Source organism: Mobula hypostoma, chromosome 1, assembly GCF_963921235.1.
Source record: "Mobula hypostoma chromosome 1, sMobHyp1.1, whole genome shotgun sequence".
NCBI classification, from domain to species: domain Eukaryota; kingdom Metazoa; phylum Chordata; class Chondrichthyes; order Myliobatiformes; family Myliobatidae; genus Mobula; species Mobula hypostoma.
The window spans coordinates 229150244-229169208 of NC_086097.1; the positions used below are offsets into that span (position 1 = coordinate 229150244).

The 18965-nt window shown below is 40.1% G+C and overlaps 1 protein-coding gene across 4 annotated transcripts in view; it reads right to left on the reverse strand.

The window, feature by feature from the left end:
- tpd52 (tumor protein D52) overlaps nt 1-18965 on the reverse strand; it is a 213670-nt gene that overhangs the window by 123677 nt on the left and 71028 nt on the right. The window contains exons 5-8 of one of the 4 annotated variants that reach the window (XM_063065533.1): nt 9704-9730; nt 9406-9447; nt 8258-8306; nt 6549-7557 (exon numbers count right to left, since the gene is read on the reverse strand). In XM_063065533.1, the coding sequence (XP_062921603.1) occupies nt 7435-7557; nt 8258-8306; nt 9406-9447; nt 9704-9730 (241 nt within the window). In that variant the 3' untranslated portion in view covers nt 6549-7434. Of the gene's footprint in view, nt 1-6548; nt 7558-8257; nt 8307-9405; nt 9448-9703; nt 9731-18965 lie in introns of those variants that run through there. The other 3 variants (XR_010020118.1, XM_063065544.1, XM_063065563.1) reach the window with 3 other exon arrangements.

An 18965-nucleotide genomic window follows, 5' to 3' on the forward strand; every position in this document is an offset into this window, starting at 1 on the left:
ATGGGAGCAGTACATGGACAAGAGGTGGTCAAGGGTTCACTCCATTATTGCAGAGTGAAAGACATAGTTAACTTGAAAGTTTAAAGTAAATTTATTATCAAAGAACCATATACAACACTGAGATTAATTTTCTGTGCAAAAGGTAACAAACTGTGCAAATACAAAAGAAAGAAAAAAATAAATCAGCAACAAATATTGAGGGCATGAGATGAAGAGTCTTTGAAAGTGAGAGCATGGCCTGGATGGTGGGGGTCCCTAATGTCATATAAAGAATAAAAGAGAGGCAAGAGTAGATACTGGACCCCTGGAAAATGACACTGGAGTGGAAGTAATGGGGGACGAGTTTACAGTGGACGGACTGAATCTTCACTGTGGAAGACACTAGCAGTCTGCTGGAAGTTCAAGACTGTTGGAAGCAGAAGTGAGTGCAGTTGCTATTACTAGGAGAACCTGTTTGGGAAGCTGAAAGGTCTGAAGGTAGATAAGTCACCTGGGTTATACCCCAGCGTTCTTAAAGAGACAGCTGATGAGAATGTGGACGCATTGGTAATGATCTTTCAAAAATCACTAGATCAGCATTTGGAAAGACGTTGGAGTCAATTGTTAAGGATGAGGTCTCAGGGTACTTGGAGGCACATGGTAAAATAAGCCGAAGTCAGCATAATTTCATGAAGTAACAATCCTGCCTGACAAATATGTTGGAATTCTTTAAAGAAATAACAAGCAAGATAGACAGGAGAATCGATGGATGTTGTGTATTCAGATTTTCAGAAGGCCTTTGGCAAGGTCAGCTGGTCGGCAGTATAGCGGCATCCACACTAGACTTGGTCCTGGGTTTGAATCTAGGCGGGTCCTTGCACACTTTCCGTCCATGCTGGGTTGAGTGTTGAGCTAGCAACTCAGCCTCATAAAAAACAAACAAAATGCTACAGAAACTGCAATGTTGCCACTCGATGCAACACAAGGCATGGAAAGGAACAACTTTGACAAGATGCCACACGAGGCTACTTAGCAAGATAAGAACCCATGATATTATGGGAAAGATACTAGTGTGGTTAGAACATTGTATTAATGGTAAGGAGTAGGAATAAACAGTGGCTGCCAGTGACTAGTGGTGTTCCACCGCAGTTTTGTGTTGGAACTGCTTCTTTTTACATTATATGTCAATGATTTGGATGACAAATTGATGGATTTGTGGCCATGTTTGTGGACAATATGAAGATTGGTGAAGGGGCAGGTAGTGGTGAGGAAGCAAGGAGGCTGCAGAAGGACTGAGATTAGGAGAATGGGCAAATGGAATATAGTGTCAGGAAGTGTATGGTCATGCACTTTGGTAGAAGAAATAAAAGTAGATTATTTTCTAAGTGGAGAGAAAATTCAAAGATCTGAGGTGTAAAGGGACCTTGGAGTCCTTGTGTAGGATTCCCTGAAGGTTAATTTGCAGGTTGAGTTGGTGGTCAGGAATGTTAGCCTTTGTTTTGAGAGGACTAGAATATAAAAGCAAGGATGTAATGTGAGCAGTTTTGGGCCCCTTATGATGTGCTGACGTTGGAGCACGTTCAGAAGTTCACAAGAATAATTATGAGAATGAAAGGGTTAACTTACAAGGACCAAGTGATGGCTCTGGGCCTATACTCACTGGATTCAGAAGAATGAGGGGTAATCTTATTAAAATCTATTGAATGTTGAAAGGCCTTGATAGAGTGGATGTGGAAAGGATGTTTCTAATGGTGGGAGAGTCTAGGACCAGAGGACACAGCCTCAAAATTGGGGGGGGGGGGGGGCGGGTGGAGAGCAGTGTCTATTTAGAATGGAAATGAGGAGGATTTCTTTAGCCAGAGTGATGAAGAATTTGTTGCCATAGGTGGTTGTGGAGACCAAGTCATTGGGTATATTTAAGACAGGGCTTGATAGTTTCTTGATTAGTCAGGGCATGAAGGGTTTTAGGGAGGAGGCAGGAGACTGGGGCTGAGAGGGAAATGGATCATTCATGATGAATTGGCAAAGCAAACTTGATGGGCCATTTGGCCTAATTCTGCTCCTATATCTTATGGAACCATTAGTGAAGAGGTGAAAGACAGATGCAACTAGAACCAGATTGGAGGGAGGTGGAAAATAGCCAGTGAATGGAAAAATAAAGCAGGAAGGAAGAGGATCGGATGGAAAGTTGGATGGGGGGGGGGTGAAATTAAGGAATGAGGATTATATAGGTAAAAACATTGAGGGGTTACTTGGGTTAAATGGAAAATTCAGTGTTCGTTGAATATCCAATATACCTCATTTATTGGGATCGAGTTTCTGACTATCCGGGTAGAATAGGAGGTGGTGTTCCTCTAGTTATACTGGGCCTTGCCCTGGCAGTGGTAAGTGATGTACAGGTTGGTGTGGGAAGGAGAATTGAGGTGGCATGCTCAGGATAGCTATTTCAGTCAGAGTGCTGATGATCTGCAAATTGGTCCCCTATTCAGCACTTGATCTCAATGAAGTGGAGGAGGCTGTATCAGGAGCATAAAATACAGGTGAGGTTGGATAAACTGCATGTGAATACTTGCCTCCCCTGAAAAGGCTAGTGATCCCTGGATGGTGCTAGGTAAGGTGGTACAAGAACAAGTGTTGCACCTCCTGTGTTCACAAGGGACAAGGAGGGATAAATCTTCTCTATACCTTCTCTGGAGTTATCACATCCTTCCACTCTTATGTTGACTGGCATTGCACACTGTACTTTCACTGTGGCCTGAACATTGTTTTATACATACTTAATATGACCCGAGTTCATGCTCCAGTGTGGACAAGTACCTTTAATTAGCTGTCCTACGACCTTCTGGGATTTGCCTGTATGCACTCTAAAGGCTGATTTGTACTTGTGCGTCAACTCGACACTGTGGCCTACGCGCGTTGTGAGCATTTATACTTGTGCATTGGTGTGTCTGCATCGCTCTGCAATTCGGGCACGTCACACTTGCCCGCGCAAGGCTTCATGGTCATGGTAGTCTTTCTCGGGGTAAAGTTTAAAGCAAGCGTCTTTTTTCGTAAAAGCGAAATGTGTCCTCCATAATTTCGGAGGTCTGTAAAGCTTTATGGGAAGCATTGCAGTCAGAGTTCCTTCCCTGCCCTTCAATTGGCCAATGGGAAGCTATTGCAGTGTAGGAGGAAATACGATGCTACCAGGCGGACTAATCACAGCTGTTGCAGTCTACATTGGTACGAAGCATAGGTATATTTTGGGAGAGGTGCGTGTTAGGCTATGGCGTAGAGTTCCTGGCGGCGCCGTACTTACGGCGTCGAGTTGACGCACGAGTATAAATCAGCCTTAAGATTTCTTTTTTTTGTATCCTACCATAAATGTATTCACTTATCATATTTATTCTCTCCAAATCCAATATACCACATTCATTGAGATTGAAATTCATTAGTTACAATTGCAAGAAAAAAAATGAACCCTTGGCAATTAGCTGGTTTTCTGAATTACTCATAAAATGTGGTCTGATCATCATCTAAGTCATAATAATAAACAAACACAATCTACCTAAACTAATAACTCACAAACAATTGTACTCTTCATATCATAACTGAAGACATTGTTTAATCATTCACAGTCCAGACTAGAAAAGGTATATGAACCCTTGTACCTGTATTTAATAACTGGTAGAACCTCCACCAAACATTTCCTGTAGCTGCTGATCAGATGCACAATGGCAAAGAGGTATTTTAGACTATTCCTCCATACAAAACTGTTTCAGTTAATCAATATTTCTGGGATACCTTGCATGAATAGCCCTCTTCAGGTCATGTCACAGCATCTCAATTGGATTAAAGTCTGGACTCTGACTTGGCCATTCCAAATCATATTTTTCAGATCATTGTCTTGTTGCATCTTCCAACTTCTACTAAGCTTCAGGTGACAGACTACTACCCTGACATTCTCCTGCAAGATGTGTCGATACAATTTTGAATTCATTGTTCCCTCAACAATTGCAAGCTGTCCAAGCCCTGAGGTCCCAAACCATGATGCCCCTTCCACCATGCTTTTGGTACTGGTGTGCAGTGTCTTTTTCCCTCCAAACATAGCAGTGCACATTTCTGCCAAAAAGTTTAACTTTTTTCTCAGCTGCCCATAGAACATTGATCTTTGCAGGACACTCACTCCTAAGTAGAGTAATAACAGTATTGAATTTCCTCCATTTGCAGACAATTTCTCTTACTGTGGACTGAAGAGCATTCAGGTATTTAGAAGTGCTTTTGTAGCCTTTTCCAGCTTCATGCATCTCTACATTTCTTCTAAGGTCCTCTGAAAGTTGTTTTGATCGATGGATGGTGCACATAAACAGACCTTTCTTGAGAAGAGCCGGCTGTCAGGAACATGTTTTTTTTTTAAATTTTGGGCCGGGCACCTTTATAACCCACCCCTCCAATCTCATCTCATTGATTGGAACATCTGACTCCAAATAGCTTTTGTAGAAGGCATTACCCCCAGAGGTTCATACACTCTTTTTGAACCTAGACTGTGATTGTTAAAATGGTGTACTCAGTATTGACAAGAAGTAGTACAATTGTTTGTGCATTATAAGTTTAGGCAGATTGCATTTGTCTATTATTGTGACTTAGAAGATCAGACCACATTTTGAGTAATTAATTCAGAAGGAGCAGCTTAGGAGGGTTAATGCTGCTAACGGCAACTCCTTTGCTTGCATCTTTGGAAACAGCTCTATTTCCATCTTTCATATCTCTTTTTCCCTTTCAGGGTTCTTTTGAAGACCCTGACCTGGAGTTACACACTGACTACAGTTTGCTTTCAGGGTTTCACAACTGGCTGTTGTTCGGCACACCAAAGACTCAGCCTGAGAGCTCCGCTCGCCTTCAAATACTGGGTGAACAATGTAGTCTTTGGAGTACTGCAAGCCTGTACTTTTGCTGTTGCCTTGCTCACGCTTGAGTGCTCAGTGGCGGGTGCCGATGCTTTTTTTCCCCTGGTGGCGGGGGAGAGACGAAGGGGGATTGTTGCTTGCTGCCGCTTACACGCAGGAGAGAGGGAAGCTGGTGGGAGGAGGGTACTTTGGGGTTCTAACATTTAACTGTTGTTCATTCTTTGGGGGCACTCCTCTGTTTTCTGGATAGTTGCAAAGAAAAAACATTTCAGGATGTATGTGGGCTGATTGATAAGTTTGTGGCCTAAGGTAGGAGGAGTCAATTTTAGAAAACCTAGCACATTTATTTTTCAACATAATCCCCTCCTACATGTACACACTTAGTCCAGTGGTCGTGGAGCATACAGATCCCTTCTTTGTAGAAGTGGTCTACAGCAGGGGTGATTGATAAGTTCGTGGCCTAAGGTAGAACGATGAGCTATTAACTATAAACTTTCTGCATTATCACTCAAAGACTTGAACTGCACGTGCATGTAATGAGAGCGTCTTGGACCTCCAGGTGGTCCACAGCAGGGGTGATTGATAAGTTCGTGGCCTTGGGTAGAAGGAGATGAGTAATACAGCTCTTGTTACATGCACGTGCAGTTCAACTCTGAGTGAAAATACAGAAAGTTTTAAGTTAATAACTCATCTCCTTCTACCTTAGGCTACGAACTTATTAAGCACCCCTGCTGTGGACCACTTTCTAAAGGTCCAAGACACCGACTTCCACAAAGAAGGGATCTGTATGCTCCACAACCACTGGACTAAGTGTGTAAATGTAGGAAAATAAATGCACTAGGTTTTCTGAAATTGACTCCTTATACCTTGGGCCATGAACTTATCAATCACCCCTCAATATTGTATAACATTTCTCTGACAATAAATGCACTTTTGAAAACAGGCAATTGCAAAAGGTTCACAAACTTTTCCTTGCAACTGTACTTATGCTTACCTCAGTCTATTGACATTTCCCCATTACTTAGAACCTTCTTTATCATTGTCAAATTAAGTCTATATATATTTATTTTAAAAACAAGGGGTTAGTTACCAAGCTTCCCCAGAACCAGCTACAAAGATATAGAGGTAGCAAGACACACCTGAGCACCTCATTTAGACAAGGAATATACTAAACTGCCTTGAAGGATTACTGTGTTTATTACTCATAACACCTTCATAGGAGAAATCCAAAATAAAGGGGCAAGTTCCAAGCAGTTTCCCTGTTTGATGCAGATATGGACAAATTTCTTGAGGGTCACAAATATTTAGAATCTTTACTGCAGAGTTATGGAAATTGAAGCATTACATAGTTGCTTGAACCTGGATGACTAATGTGAAGCATATGTTCATTCTCAGAGGGTTATAGGGAAACAGACAGAACATTGAAACAAGAGGCTCAGATGAGGTGAAGCACATTCAAGGGGCCAATTGGCCAACTCTTGCCTCTTAGTTCTAGCTCCATTGCACAACAGCCCACTAATTGACGTAGCCTTTGTCAACCATTAAGATTAGAATATGTGGCTATTTTGAATGAAATGGGAGTCCATGTCTAAAATGTACAATTTTATATGATGTTTTGTATTGTATCAAAATAAATAAGTGTAAAATCTTAACCAATGCTAGAAAGAAAATTTCACATTAAACACTTTTACTAATCTTTATTAAGTGTTGCTTCGTTACAGAGCACACCAAGATATTTGTGACTGTACAGTATTTTACCTAGCTTGAACAAAAAAATTACCATTTTACAATTTATAACACTGAACTTTTAACCTCAAGTATTTTCAAATATGCAGTAACATGACATCTTTAAATCAATGCCATTCATTCATTTGGTCTTTAACATTCAGACCCAAAACTGAATCTCAACTGTCAACATGCACTAAACTGAGAAACGTACATTTACTAAACACCTTCCTTCTACAAGAAAATACTTTGCCATGTATTAAACATGAAACCAGCTGCACAGGATTTTAAAAATAGCCAGAAGATTTGCAGAATTCCATGTCCGAAGAGTGACACAATTGACTTCTAATTTTTGGTATTTTCCTACAAATGTTTTACAATATTGAAATGGAACAAATAAGACCTTCCAGAAGCAAGAAAGATCTTCCAAATGTCTTTAATAGACAGTTAATATTAAAACACACACCATCATGTTTAAGCTGAGCCATAATATGGGTTTGGTTATCAATTCGTACTGAAGATTTCAAAATAGTCCCCCACCCAGAAAAACAATTGCAATTTAATATTCCATACATCAAGATGGTTTCCTTGTGGTATTAAGTGAGACATGGCTTTGGAATGAATCACCATTCAAGTCTTAAGAATATTTCTATCAAAAAGTATTCCATCTAAAACAAAAGAATTTTTGCAACTGGGGCAATTTTAAAGTGTAGTAACCTTGGGCCACACAGACCTTGTGAACCATTAAATACAAAATGCAATATTATGAGACAAGGGCACAACTGGATGGAAGAATGTCATTATTTGCAACTAGTAAAAAAGGAGAGTTGGACTTAAAGCTGCATTAACGAGGTTCTTGAACATCAGACGCCTCTTCTGTGATGGGCTCTGTGGCACTTGCATTTGCTGCAGAGTTTAGAATATTCCCAAAGTCACCACCACCTTCCTTGTTGCCTGCAACCTTAGACTAAACAAAAAAAGTCAAATTAACATGTTCATCCAAAATATTTAAGTACAATACAAAATGATACTGCTAAAATTCCTTGAAACAAGCTGAAAAGTCAATTGACTGATCTTCCAGCTAATTTTAAGAACAGAGAATGCAGGTATGTAATGCAGCAGAAATATGACTTCCTGAAAAATGAATTCCATAAGTAATTTTCCCCACACCTCCACAAGGAATCATCATAGTTTCTTGCTACTATAAACACCAAGTTACAACTTCCAGTTAATGAAACTTTACATTTCCAATCAAGTAATAATGCTGTAGAACCACTTTGATTGTGAAATGATTGACTTGCGTGTAAAGCAGGACTACCAAATACTTTTTAAAAAAAACACGGATCATGTCCCTTCAGATTGGTTAAAAAAAAATAAATCAGAACAGGTACTGCAGTACTTTACATATTCAGGCAATATTGCTACCATACCACTAAAAACAATGTCAATGAAACACCTCCCTTTTATCAATAATAGGAACATACAAGCTTTAGAAAGCGATGTTCAAACTCTTCGTGTTTATGTATTCATTCTCTAGTTTAGAAGGGGAAAATGCAAGACAGGCACTTCCAAATTCTAATCTCTTAAATCATTAGTTTAATAGTAGCTTCCTTCAACAATCTATTTCTTTATAAAGTTAATGTACTGTATTGCAACTTTTCACTTACCTTTAAGTTTTCGACTCTATCTTCAAAGGATTTGAAGGTCGGTGAATTTCTGCAAGGGAGAAGAAAGAATGCATTTAAACAAACTGAACTGGAGAAACAACTACTTTTTACTGTCTTGGTTAATCCTCCCCAGGCCCCCTCACCCCAAACATTCCCTCTTCTCCCCTTTCTCATTAGGCAGAGGATACAAAAGTCTGCAAGCATGTACCAGCAAGCTTAAGGATAACTTCCATTCCACTCTTATAAAACTACTGTTGTAAGACTTTCCCCTCATACAATAAGATGAACTCTTGGCCTCACAGTCAACTTCATTATGGGGCGCTGCATCCTGTCTGGCAGCACTGTACCTTGTGTAACTGCTACTTTGTTCTGTATTGTTATTGTGGTGATGTAATGAAATGCATGTCTGGATAGCATGCAGTTTTTCCACTGTACTTTAGTACATGACCATATAAACTAAGTTACCAATTTCTCACCATGGTTCAGCTAAAGCATTTTTAAACTTTAACAAAATGATACTCAGGTATTCACATTTTTCCCACAATCATTTCAAAACTTCTCAGATCATACAACACTTGCAGAAGGGTAATGAAATTATATAAATGAGCTTTTTGCATTATAGGTATAGAAAACCATAATACAAAGACATGATCAATGCAGTTGCATGCACAAAATGTCCTAGCATCACTTACATTGAGAAACTATTTTGAACCAGTATTACACTTAAAGTATTAATGGAAAGCACACTTTGTAAAAGTTCTTCCCTTGGATTTGCCACATCATATACTATTCCATCCTGGAAAATGGGTTACATTGCTTATGTTTAACAACGCAGCAACATAAACTGTTAAAGATACCCAAAGGTTGGGCTTAGTTCTCTTCTTCTCCTTATTCAGTTGTACAAGACAGCTGGAGTTGTGTGCAAAGGTATCATTTAACTATTAGTATAAAAACTCGTTCCCTTTAAAACCATGCCATCTATATTCCTTATTTCCTCAACAAAGACTGAAGATTTCATATCGAGCAATGAATGTTCAACTTTACAAACAAAACCGAGAACACTCAACGTCTGCTATCTAAAACATGCAAGACAAATTCACATGCATTGACTAAACAATGTTATTTTACAACAACTGAAAATACAGTACCTCATAGCAGGCATGCTAATTGAGTGTCGTAGGGAGTGAATGCTAACCGGTCAGCATTAAGAAAACAGCAGAAAGTTAGTTTAAACTATTTAGTATTCCATGTATCACTTACATGGATTAATAGGAAGGAATTACGTTCTTGATACACCTTAGTTTTACATTTGACAATTGTTCATTTGATGCTCAGCAAATACCCCATGTTAAAAAATATCCAGTCATGCATATCTATCACTGTATTGTTTTACAATGCAAACACATTTACTTCGTATTTCAATATTCAAAGATTATTCTTTCTTACCTAAAAGAATGTGAAATAGCATGTAATCTGCAGGATGCCATTGTGAGATGGAGGGCATTAATAAGAAAATTGAACATAAAACAGATCACCACCACTGTAAGCTTCAGTATTTTTAAATATTTCAAACCTCTAACCTCAACATTAGCAACAGCCTAGTGTAATGTAGTAAGATATTTTTCAGAAGTAATTTATGGGATTTATCTGCAAACCATCATCAGCTCTTAACAGATATTAATCAGAAGGATGTACATATATATTTATATAAATTTTTACATGAATTTGAACATTACATTAGTCATCAGAATGAAATAGAAGAAACCTGCCTTCCCCCCCCCCCCCCCCAGAAAAACAGATCAGCAGTAAAGGTAACCAAGGAGAAAAATACCCTGCAAACTGAGGCAAGACCAGAAACTTTGTCACAGCTTTCCAAATTTAAAGTGGTAATATACTTTAATTCAGAAATCAAAAACAATTAACTATTCATTAAATTACATCAAGATTCGGCTGTCATAGAGATTGAAGGTACAGGTGTTAGGGCCCATAACTTGAAAAAAAGGGCAAGTACATGCCATTAAAATGATAAACCTGAAAGAACAATGCAAAGAAAAAAATACATCTGATATTGATTTCCGCATCAGATATAGGCATTCACAGCTACACCAAATTCTGATCTCAGAATTAGATTTAACATCTCTGGTACATGTCATGAAATTTGTTGTTTTGTGGCAGCAGTGCATTGTAATACATAATAAAACTATAAATTACAATAAGTGTATATAAACAGAAATTTAAATTAGTGCAAAAAGGAAAAAAAGTACTGATGTAGTGTCCATGGGTTAATTGTCCATTCAGAAATCTGATGGCGTAAGGGAAGCTGTTCCTGAAACATTAAGTGTGCATCTTTTGGCTCCTGTATCTCCTCCTTGACAGTAGCAATGAGAAGAGGGCATGTCCTGGGTGATGGGGGTCCTTAATGATGCTTTTTTGAGGTATTTCCTTAAGAAGGCATCCTCAATGCGGAGGCGGCTAGTGCCCATGATGGAACTGGCAGAGATTACAACTTGCTGCAACATTTTCCTATTCTGTGCAGACTCCTCCATACCAGACAATGTTGCAACCAGTTAGAATGTTTTCCACAGTACATCCACAGAAAGTTACAAGCTCAAACTCCTACTGAAATATAGTGCTGTAATGCTTCTTTGTAACTGCAGCAATATATTGGGTCCTCAGAAATGTTGACACCCAAGAACTTGAGACTGCTCACCCTGTCCACTTCTGATGCCTCAATGAGGACTGCTGTGTTCCCTCAACTTCCCCTTCTGGAGGTCCACAACCTGTTCCTCAGTCTTCAAGATCCTCATGAATACTTGCAGTTTCCCCAAAAGTGGGAAACATGGGCCACAGACTAATGAGTTCTGGTTGCTTCAACTGCCACAGAATCACTCCCTAACCCTCAGTATTGAACCAGTTCTGAACGATATGCTGCTTGGCAAGAGAAAAAGAACCATGGAAAAATATTTGCTTGAAGTAGTCTTTGCTAATGTAATTGTTGCAGGCCTATTAATCTGTAAGAGTATTGATCATATTGTTCAAGAAAAAAGATCCAAATTCACATAACTTCATTTGTTATGTAGTATTGTTAGCTAAATGGTATAGATTCAGAATAAATCCACCCAGTTCAAAGCCAGACACTGAGTCATTGCATGCCAGTAGCCAAAGAACCACAAGCAGCCATTAATTGTAACCTCATGGCCCACAATGTTCCTGACTTTTAACCTTAAGCCAGAACTCTAGCCTGGATCAATGGGAAGCATAGAACAGTAAGCCAGGCCCAACAGCGTTCTTAAAAAGAGGTACCAGCCCAATGAGCTAGAATGCAGGATTACATGCATGTGAAAGAGGCAGCATACCAGTCATATTAAAATAATCCATTAACCAATGGACAATCTTAAAGTTCTTCAGTCGAGTCATATTAGTGGGCAATTAAACAGACTAGTAAATCTTGCTCCTTAGAGGTGGAAGGACCATCTGAATGGTTCATTTTGAGTGGTCCAAGATTTCCAGTTTTTAACAGAAACCCACCCAATTCATTCCAAGAAGATGCATGATCCAACAAAGACACTGGTCCCTGATAACATTTTGTTGTAGACTTAAACTGCAAAACTTGGTCCTACCTTCCAGCTACAATACTAAATGTCATTCCACAAATGAAAGTGATATGGTTTGTTCTGTCCACAAAAAATGAGCAAACCCAATTCAGTTAATTACTGTAACATTGTGTTACTCTCAGTTAAGTAAAACATGCAATCATCAATAGTGCAAGTAATGCATCAATCTGATGACCCAAGAGCGCTCATCTCCAGAACATTATATTTTTGGTTCCAACATAGTCTTGGGAACCAAACTCCTTATGGAAACTGACCCTGCCATAGGCAGCATTAGACTTTGAGACACTAAAGTATTCTGAATTTAACAACCATCTAATGAAAATTTCCACTGGCTGGATCCACCCTCACCATATCTTTCCGCTGTCTTAACAGAGATGAAGTTCTTCTTGTCCTCACCTGCCAGAAAAGGTTATGAGCCGAACACTGGCAAATGAGACTAGCTTGGTTGGGATATCTTGGTCAACATGAACCAGTTAGGCTGAAGGGCTTGTTTCATCGTGGTATCACTTAGAGTCCAACAATCTTTCACTGTTTGATCACACCTCCCTTTATCAAATGTGGGCATGGTCACCAATGATTACGTATTATTCAATTCCATTCTCTTCATAGAATGTGCCCACTTGCAGCAAACTGGACAACAGTTTGAGCTGAATTTCCAGGTGACATCTGCATCACACTAATGTTGGAACAAAGTCAATAGGGTGTTGTTAAGCAACTCCATGGACCCAAATGGCATAATCATCACACCCTACCTTTCAATAAAAAGGGAGTCATTATTGACCATAAATTTAACTGGATTTGCCATTAAAATAAGCTTAGATTTTCCCCCACAGCTGGCTTGCTCAACTCCAAAAGTTTCCTCCAAGTCAAAATAGTGATGAAGAGTGGTTTTTATTTGGCTGTTTGAGCATAGATTTACCACCCACATTCAACACAATCCTGAAGAAAGCATTCTATTAGTAAACAATTATTTGCATATTGTGGCTATAGGGGGTCAATCAAGAAAATGCACCGCAGCAACTTGCTAGACTATTTTTACTTTCCAAATCTGTGACTTTCTACCAAGAATGAAAACCCATATACGGGGATGAGTATAATTGTTGCTTACAGTGGTCACTGTGTCAAATAGTGGAAAACACTTCCCAAAACCACAAAGAAATTAAATTAGACTGCGTGTATACAAATAAAGGTAATGAGTCATCGACAGCAATAAAGTCTAGGAAATTCTTATATCCTACGAACGAAAATTCAACATTATTTTGCTTCAGAAATGACACCGAAACTACACAGTACCAAATGCTTGATAAACCACCCTCAAAAAGTGTAATAATAGAGTTGTCGTGATGGGAGATTTTAATTTCCCAAATATTGATTGGCATCTCCCTAGAGCAAGGGGTTTAGATGGGGTGAGTTTGTTAGGTGTATTCAGGAAGGTTTCTTAACATAATATGTAGATAAGCCTACAAGAGGAGAGGCTGTACTTGATTTGGTATTGGGAAATGAACCTGGTCAGGTGTCAGATCTCTCAGCTGGAGAGTATTTTGGAGTTAGTGATCATAATTCTATCTCCTTTACAATAACATTGGAGAGAGATAGGAACAGACAAGTTAGAAAAGTGCTTAATTGGAGTAAGAGGAATTATGAGGCAATCAGGCAGTAAATTGGAAGCTTAAGTTGGAAACACATGTTCTCAGGGAAAAGTACAGAAGAAATGTAGTAAATGTTCGGGGGATATTTGTAGGGAGTTCTGCATAGGCATATTCCAATGAGACAGGGAAGTTATGGTAGGGTACAGGAACTGCGGTGTACAAAGGCTGTAATAAATCTAGTCAATAAGAAAAGCTTACAAAAGGTTCAGAGAGCTAGGTAATTTTAGAGATCTAGAAGATTATAAGGCAAATAGGAAGGAGCTTAAGAAGGAAATTAGGAGAGCCAGAAGGGGCCATGAGAAGGCCTTGGCGGGCAGGATTAAGGAAAATCCCAAGGCATTCTACAAGTATGTGAAAAGCAAAAGGATAAGACGTGAAACAATAGGACCTATCAAGTGTGACAGTGGGGAAGTGTGTATGGAACCGGAGGAAATAGCAGAGGTACTTAATGAATACCTTACTTCAGAATTCACTATGGAAAAGGATCTTGGTGATTGTAGTGATGACTTGCAGCAGACTGAAAAGCTTGAGCATGTAGATATTAAGAAAGAGGATGTGCTGGAGCTTTTGGAAAGCATCAAGTTGGATAAGTCTCCGAGACCAGATGAGATGTACCCCAGGCTACTGTGGGAGGTGAGGGAGGAGATTGCTGAGCCTCTGGTGATGATCTTTGCATCATCAATGGGGACGGGAAAGGTTCCGGAGGATTGGAGGGTTGCGGATGTTTTTCCTTTATTCAAGAAAGGTAGTAGAGATAGCCCAGGAAATTATAGACCAGTGAGTCTTACCTCAGTGGTTGGTAAGTTAATGGAGAAGATCCTGAGAGGCAAGATTTATGAACATTTGGAGAGGTATAATATGATTAGGAATAGTCAGCGTGGCTTTGTCAAGGGCAGGTCATGCCTTAAGAGCCTCACTGAATTTTTTGAGGATGTGACAAAATACATTGATGAAGGTAGAGCAGTAGATGTAGTGTATATGGATTTCAGCAAGGCATTTGATAAGGTACCCCATGCAAGGCTTATTGAGAAAGTAAGGAGGCATGGGATCCAAGGGGACATTGCTTTGTGGACCCAGAACTGGCTTGCCCACAGAAGGCAAAGAGTGGTTGTAGACGGGCCATATTCTGTATGGAGGTCGGTGACCAGTGGTGTGCCTCAGGGATCTATTCTGGGACCCTTACTCTTCGTGATTTTTATAAATGACTTGGATGAGGAAGTGGAGGGATGGGTTAGTAAGTTTGCTGATGACACAAAGGTTGGAGGCGTTGTGGATAGTGTGGAGGGCTGTCAGAGGTTACAGCGGGACATTGATAGGATGCAAAACTGGGATGAGAAGTGGCAGATGGAGTTCAACCCAGATAAGTGTGAAGTGGTTCATTTTGGTCGGTCAAATATGATGGCAGAATATAGTATTAATAGGAAGACTCCTGGCAGTGTGGAGGATCTGAGGGATCTTGGGGTCCGAGTCCATAGGGCACCCAAAACAGCTGCGCAGGTTGACTCTGTGGTTAAGAAGGTGTATGGTATATTGGCCTTCATCAGTCGTGGAATTGAATTTGAATTGAATTGAGAGGTAATGTTGCAGCTATATAGGACCCTGGCAGACCCCACTTGAAGTACAGTGCTCAGTTCTGGTTGTCTCACTACAGGAAGGATGTGGAAACCATAGAAAGGGTGCAGAGGAGATTTACAAGGATATTGCCTGGATTGGGAAGCATGCCTTATGAGAATAGGTTGAGTGAACTCGGCCTTTTCTTCTTGGAGTGATGAAGCATGAGAGGTGACCTGATAGAGATGTATAAGATGATGAGAGGCATTGATCGTGTGGATAGTCAGGGGCTTTTTCCCAGGGCTGAAATGGTTGCCACAAAAGGACATAGGTTTAAGGTGCCGGGGAGTAGGAACAGAGGAGATGTCAGGGGTAACTTTTTACTCAAGAGAGTGGTGAGTGCGTGGAATGGGCTGCTGGCAACGGTGGTAGAGGTACATGGAGCTTAGAAAATTAGAGGGCTATAGGTAAGCCTAGTAATTCCTAAGGTAGGGACATGTTCGGCACAACTTTGTGGGCCGAAGGGCCTGTATTGTGCTGTAGGTTTTCTATGTTTCTAAATAAAAGGCTATTCTGGACTGGGTTTTGAGCAATGAGGAAGGGTTAATTAGCGATCTTGTTGTGAGAGGCCCCTTGGGTAAGAGTGACCATAATATGGTGGAACTCTTCATTAACATGGAGAGTGACGTAGTTAATTCAGAAACAAAGGTTCTGAACTTAAAGAGGGGTAACTTTGAAGGTATGAGACGTGAATTAGCTAAGATAGACTGGCAAATGACACTTCAAGGATTGACGGTGGATATGCAATGGCAGGCATTTAAAGGTTGCATGGATGAACTACAACAATTGTTCATCCCAGTTTGGCAAAAGAATAAATCAAGGAAGGTAGTGCACCCGTGGCTGACAAGAGAAATTAGGAATAGTATCAATTCCAAAGAAGTAGCATACAAATTAGCCAGAGAAAGTGGCTCACCTGAGGACTGGGAGAAATTCAGAGTTCAGCAGAGGAGGACAAAGGGCTTAATTAGGAAGGGGAAAAAAGATTGAGAGAAAACTGGCAGAGAACATAAAAACAGACTGTAAAAGCTTTTATAGATATGTAAAAAGGAAAAGACTGCTAAAGACAAATGTAGGTCCCCTGCAAACAGAAACAGGTGAATTGATTATGGGGAGCAAGGACATGGCAGACCAATTGAATAATTACTTTGGTTCTGTCTTCACTAAGGAGGACATAAATAATCTTCCAGAAATAGTAAGGGACAGAGGGTCCAGTGAGATGGAGGAACTGAGCGAAATACATGTTAGTAGGGAAGTGGTGTTAGGTAAATTGAAGGGATTGAAGGCAGATAAATCCCCGGGGCCAGATGGTCTGCATCCCAGAGTGCTTAAGGAAGTGGCCCAAGAAATAGTGGATGCATTAGTGATAATTTTTCAAAACTCGTTAGATTCTGGACTAGTTCCTGAGGATTGGAGGGTGGCTAATGTAACCCCACTTTTTAAAAAAGGAGGGAGAGAGAAACCGGGGAATTATAGGCCGGTTAGCCTAACGTCGGTGGTGGGGAAACTGCTGGAGTCAGTTATCAAGGATGTGATAACAGCACATTTGGAAAGCGGTGAAATGATCGGACAAAGTCAGCATGGATTTGTGAAAGGAAAATCATGTCTGACGAATCTCATAGAATTTTTTGAGGATGTAACTAGTAGAGTGGATAGGGGAGAACCAGTGGATGTGGTATATTTGGATTTTCAAAAGGCTTTTGACAAGGTCCCACATAGGAGATTAGTGTGCAAACTTAAAGCACACGGTATTGGGGGTAAGGTATTGGTGTGGGTGGAGAATTGGTTAGCAGACAGGAAGCAAAGAGTGGGAATAAACGGGACCTTTTCAGAATGGCAGGCGGTGACTAGTGGGGTACCGCAAGGCTCAGTGCTGGGACCCCAGTTGTTTACAATATATATTAATGACTTGGATGAGGGAATTAAATGCAGCATCTCCAAGTTTGCGGATGACACAAAGCTGGGTGGCAGTGTTAGCAGTGAGGAGGATGCTAAGAGGATGCAGGGTGACTTGGATAGGTTGGGTGAGTGGGCAAACTCATGGCAGATGCAATTTAATGTGGATAAATGTGAAGTTATCCACTTTGGTGGCAAAAATAGGAAAACAGATTATTATCTGAATGGTGGCCGATTAGGAAAAGGGGAGGTGCAACGAGACCTGGGTGTCATTATACACCAGTCATTGAAAGTGGGCATGCAGGTACAGCAGGCGGTGAAAAAGGCGAACGGTATGCTGGCATTTATAGCGAGAGGATTCGAGTACAGGAGCAGGGAGGTACTACTGCAGTTGTACAAGGCCTTGGTGAGACCACACCTGGAGTATTGTGTGCAGTTTTGGTCCCCTAATCTGAGGAAAGACATCTTTGCCATAGAGGGAGTACAAAGAAGGTTCACCAGATTGATTCCTTGGATGGCAGGTCTTTCATATGAAGAAAGACTGGATGAACTGGGCTTGTACTCGTTGGAATTTAGAAGATTGAGGGGCGATCTGATTGAAACGTATAAGATCCTAAAGGGATTGGACAGGCTAGATGCGGGAAGATTGTTCCCGATGTTGGGGAGGTCTAGAACGAGGGGTCACAGTTTGAGGATAGAGGGGAAGCCTTTTAGGACCGAGGTTAGGAAAAACTTCTTCACACAGAGAGTGGTGAATCTGTGGAATTCTCTGCCACAGCAAACTGTTGAGGCCAGTTCATTAGCTATGTTTAAAAGGAAGTTAGATATGGCCTTGTGGCTACAGGGGTCAGGGGGTATGGAGGGAAGGCTGGGTTCTGAGTTGGATGATCAGCCATGATCATAATAAATGGCGGTGCAGGCTCGAAGGGCCGAATGGCCTACTCCTGCACCTATTTTCTATGTTTCTATGTTTCTATAAGACAGCGCCCTGATCCAGCACCATGATGCAAGTTTAGTATTCTTTATAATCTATACAACGTGTCGAACTATATATGACTTATTAATGTATGTCCAAAATTCAGTTGCATCTCTTCTACTCAAAACTTTCATCCCTGGTGGATTTGATCACAAATAGTAAATGGCACTTAAAAGCAGCAGCATGCCAGTATCTCATGCAGATGGAATATCTTGAAATGCAAACCTTGCCAATAATTGCCAGATTTAAACTAAAAAATTACTTTAGACCATCAGAGCTGGGCCTGATTCTGTAGCCGCAACTTGTGCATTTTGTTTTTCTGGCAGTTGCTCATTACAAATGAAATGGAAACTTTAGGATAATTTTCCCCTGTGGTCTACCATCTAAATCAAATATTAACCACTTAATATTAGCCACATCAACTAGACTACACAAAACTATTACAGACCTTGAGCATTTAACATCTAAATAGTTGGTATATTAATCAGTTTAAGCAATAGTGACAATAATAGAATTGTACCAAATGTAAGAATTTTATTTTTACCCTAAAAAAATAAGGAAAACTTTTGGAAACTCGAAATATTAGGTTATGAGAACACTCAGTCCTCTTTTATTGTCATTTAGAAATGCATACATGCATTAAGAAATGATACAATGTTTGTATCAATGACTTGTAGTCAAAGACTTTCTTCAATAAATGGCTTTTAATGAAGACAATGAACAGAACAACAGGATCAACATGCTGGAACTAATTTGTCGCAATATATTGGGATCAGTTTAAAGGTTTTAAAATCAATCAGTTTAGTGATAATCCAAACTGGTATGTTGAAGTGAAATAATAACTGTGGCAAATCCATGACCTAAAAATTACATGCCAGAGTAAGCGTTCATTACAGTCATAGAAGAGGAAAGAGAGAAAGCACGATATGTGCTGCGTCCTACTCAACCAGAAACACGTTTTAAAT